Below are 3,902 nucleotides of genomic sequence, written 5' to 3'. Positions count from 1 at the left end.
CTTCCTGGACTCTGATGACTATGGCACCTGACAGACCATAATAATCTACCCAGGTCCATCCCTCCCACTGCTGTGGCTGCCCTCTCACTCGGCAATTTGGCTTCTCAACCTTCCAGACAGTCCTAGAAAGCAGGACCAAGGCTGAGGAAAGGAAGAAAGACAGATGGGAGGGGCAGGCAGAGAGAGAAAAGAGGAGACTGAGGAGCAGAGGGGGAGAGAAAGCATGAAGGACAGGGGCAGAGAGAGGGGAGGTCACATGGAAGGAAGTGAGAGAGACTGAGGGGCACAGAGGGGACTGTAGGAGCAGCCGAGCAGAGAGGGGAGGGCTTCCGGCCTCTGAAATTGAAGGACAAAGCTGAAGCCTGGATGTGGGGCATAGGACCTTAGGACTGAGGATGTCTGGCAGGAGTTGGGGACCATGCCCCTGCCCCTCTGCCACCTCCGCAGCAATGCCTCCCTCTGCCAGGAAATCAGTCCTCCCTCCAATGCCTCCCTCCCTCTCTCCCTCCTTCCTTCCCTCGGGGCAGGCAGTGCTGCTTCCCAGCCAAATCCAAAGCCTTCATCTCTGCTTTTCAGAGCTGGGAATGAAAGAAGGGGAAGCAAGTGCAGCCCTCAAACCCGCTGACAGCCAGATTTTTATTATCTTTGCTTGAATGGGCCCTAGGAAGCCAACAAGGGAATCTTCAAAGAGCATCTGAGTGGCTCATTGAAGCCTGCACCTGCACTGGCCCACCCACGGCTGCAGCCGGGGTTTAGGGGACACAGTCTGTCCCCCAACTCCCACCTAGCCCAGAGATCAGATCTGAGGCTGCTAGAAGCCTCAACCTCAGCCCCCATGCCTAAGCAGAGACCACTTTGCCAGGCAGCCAGACTCAAAGGCCAGGCCCAGGACCCACTGGGCCTTGGAGACAGTCTCTGTCTCTCTCTGGGCGTCGAGGACACAAATGAAGGAAGAAATCAGATCTCCTTGCCAAGACTTGGAGAAGATGAGTGCTTGGGATTCCTCGAAAGAGAAGCTTTTATGGCAAGCCCTAGATCCTTTTCCTGCACTTTCTGCCTGCCTCACACCCACAAGCCCCCTCAATTGCCTCCTGATGTCCCTTTACAGGACCCCTCCCAACCACAGCTGCCCCTCCATTCCTGAGCCCCAGGCCCATTACTCAGGATGATCCTCAAACCCCAAATGGCTCCCCCTGTTCAACTCCTCAATCCCCTCTGCCTTCTTTCCCCAAGACCTAACTTGGGATGGGGATGGGCTAAAACAGATCTGGTACTTCCAAAGACCCAGCCCCTCCCTCTTAAGCTTAGGTTTTGTCAGCGAAAGCCAAGGTTGCCGCTGGGCAGACAGCAGCCATTCCACCCCCACCCGCCAGCTCTGACCGCACCGTTGAGATCAATGCCCAAAGCCAAAGAAGGAATCAATGGTTCTAATTAAACCCTTTTTCCAGAGTGGGTCGGTCCCTGGCCAGAGAGAGAGAAAGATACAGAGAGCATCTGAGTCTCTGCATCCCAGCACCCAACCCTGTTCCCTGTATCTTTAAGAAACCTGGAGTCCAGCAGGAATTAGGCCATGAAGACCCCAGAACCCCCACATTAGAGGCAAGGAGACAAGCAGAAATCCTGGGGCGAGGGCAGGCCTCATTCTCAGGGACCCTTCCCCTAGCAGAGCTCCCTCTCTCCACTAAGCACTGCCTGAAGACCACAGTTTCATCTTCCAGCTCCTCAGAGCACACAGGGGTCCCGAGTCTCCATTCCGGCCCTGAGGGTCATCACATAGAACTGGCTATCATGGATGAAGCAGAACCGGGGGTGGGGCACTGGACAAAGACCCTCTTGTCCCCAAGGCGGGGTGGCAGGAAGCCAGGGCAAAGCCTTTACACTTGCTGCCAGCGGTGCCTGGATGCCAGGCAGTCTGGGTGAGGAGATCCTATTCTTGGAACCCTCTCCCCTTATGCCCAGAGCCCTCATCCCCATCCCTTGTTTCCATATGAGGCCACCAGCTAAGTCTCTGACCCAACAACTCTCAGCTTGCCTGGAGCTCTCCTTCCCATGTGAATGCCAGGCCCTGACACTTGCCCACGGTGGCCCCAACAACAACCAGAAACAGCAAAAACCCTCACACGTAAACCATAACTGCCCCCCACTTACATACCCACGCACAATCTTGCCAGAAACCACCACCATCACAGCTGCCACCAATGATGACAGAGCTTCACATTTTTCAGTGACAGTCTCCATCAAACGCATCAATTCGTTAAGACCAGCAAGAAGGATATGGAAGAGAATAAGGGAAACTGAGGCACAGAGTTAGACAGCAAAGCAGCTGGCTCAAGGTCACCCAGACCAATATATCCAGAGTTCCCCACCCTGCCTCGCCCCAAGTGTTCAAACCCAAAACCAAGGAACATTCAGAACCACAAGCCTGTACGTCTGGTCAGCTATCCCCCACTCCCAGCTCTCATCTGCTCCCCAGAACAACAGTAGCTCCAACATCTTCTGAAAGCCTTTGGCCGGAAACCCACTTCCCTTAAAGTTGGGGGCTGCAGGACTTTCTGGTTGCATAGTATTTGGGGAGAGGAAAAGACAGTCTGGGATCCCCTCCTTGCACAATCTCTGTTCCTGCTCACCTGGCTCCCTTCGGCCCCCGGAGTCTCTCGCTCCAGCCTCCTCCCTGGGAGATCGGGCGCTGCCCTCCGCTGTCCTCTCCCACCAGGCCAGGGCAAAGCGCCGGAGGCACTGCCAGGGCTGCATGGGGCGGGGTGGGGCGGGGGCGCTCGCACTAGCAGCCGCACACACCGCGCTGGGCCCTGCCAGCTGAGCTGCGGAGGCACCCGGCCGGCCCCCTCTGCTTCCACCAGCATCCTGCTGCCCCCACTGACAGGACTCGGAGCTGGTCCGGGAGCTTCTGACGTAGCAGGGGGGTGCGTGGGAGGGGAGGGGGAGCCTTGGAGCGTCTCCTCCCCAGCCCCGCCCTCGGCCCCTCAGCCTCCAGCGGTCCCTAACTCCTCACTCACCCTAGAAGCTCAGCCCAGTTGGGGGCGCCCTACCCTGCCCTCTGCAGGGGGAGGGCTTAAGATCAAATAGCCCCTCCCCCAACCCCTCCCACTCGTGGCCCCTCCCTACCCGCCCGCCGAGCAGGGAGCTGGTCCCCAGATTCTGCAACTGCTGCCTAGGCTCCGAGGTCTCCAAGGCTAGGGCCTCGAGGTGAGGGGAGGGGGGGGTTGGTGGTAGTGGGGAATACAGGCTTGTATCCTGGCAACATAGCCAACCCCAGAATGCGCTCATCCCCTTCCTTCCCTGGGGGACTGGCTCGAAGAACCTGCCACCACCACCCAAGTGCGTGCAACCCATTCTGGGACCTGGGGAAGAGAGAGGCCTTTGATGCTCCCCCGCCCCGACTTCTCCATACCCTTCGCCTCCCCCTTCATGCTCTTCAACCTCGGATGGTCCACTCCCTTCCCCCACAGTCCTCACGATTCATCCCCCTTCCTCTTTTCCCTACCCTTCCCCCCTCCACACTTACCCCTTTAAATTTTAACCCCTCGTACCCCCTCCCCCGGACTCGTGAGGCCCTACCCACCCGGTCTCCAGCCTCTCCAATCCCTGACCCCCTCTCAGGTCCTAGCACTTCTCTCGCCCGGGTCCTTCTCCCAAACCCGGCGCGCCGCGGTCCCCTGCCCCCCACACACCTGCGCCCGAAGCATCCCTCGCCACGCTGGCCACCGCCTCCCCGACCCGGCCACCGCCCCCGCCCCCGGCCGAGGGGATAACACACAAAGAAAACAGAAATACCTTCCACTTAAGCATGGAGGCACATTAGGGAGGAGAGAGACAGGGACATGCCTTGGGACGGAGCGTTCCCCATCGGGCGGGGCGCGGGGGGCGGGGGCCCCGGGCCGGCC

General features: G+C 58.9%; 1 protein-coding gene across 1 annotated transcript in view; it reads right to left on the bottom strand.

The window, feature by feature from the left end:
* The window catches only part of SRCIN1 (SRC kinase signaling inhibitor 1), a 65,298-nt gene extending 61,402 nt beyond the window's left edge, over positions 1-3,896 (bottom strand). The window contains exon 1 of the mRNA XM_011384321.2: positions 3,844-3,896. Within this exon, the coding sequence (XP_011382623.1) occupies positions 3,844-3,865 (22 nt within the window). The 5' untranslated portion in view covers positions 3,866-3,896. The remainder of the gene's footprint in view (positions 1-3,843) is intronic.
* Positions 3,897-3,902: the final 6 nt, after the last annotated feature.

The sequence above is a fragment of the Pteropus vampyrus genome, unplaced genomic scaffold (assembly GCF_000151845.1).
Source record: "Pteropus vampyrus isolate Shadow unplaced genomic scaffold, Pvam_2.0 Scaffold570, whole genome shotgun sequence".
Taxonomy (NCBI): Eukaryota; Metazoa; Chordata; class Mammalia; order Chiroptera; family Pteropodidae; genus Pteropus; species Pteropus vampyrus.
The sequence above is the reverse complement of the archived record's forward strand: the minus strand, read 5'-3'. Positions and strand labels throughout refer to the sequence as shown.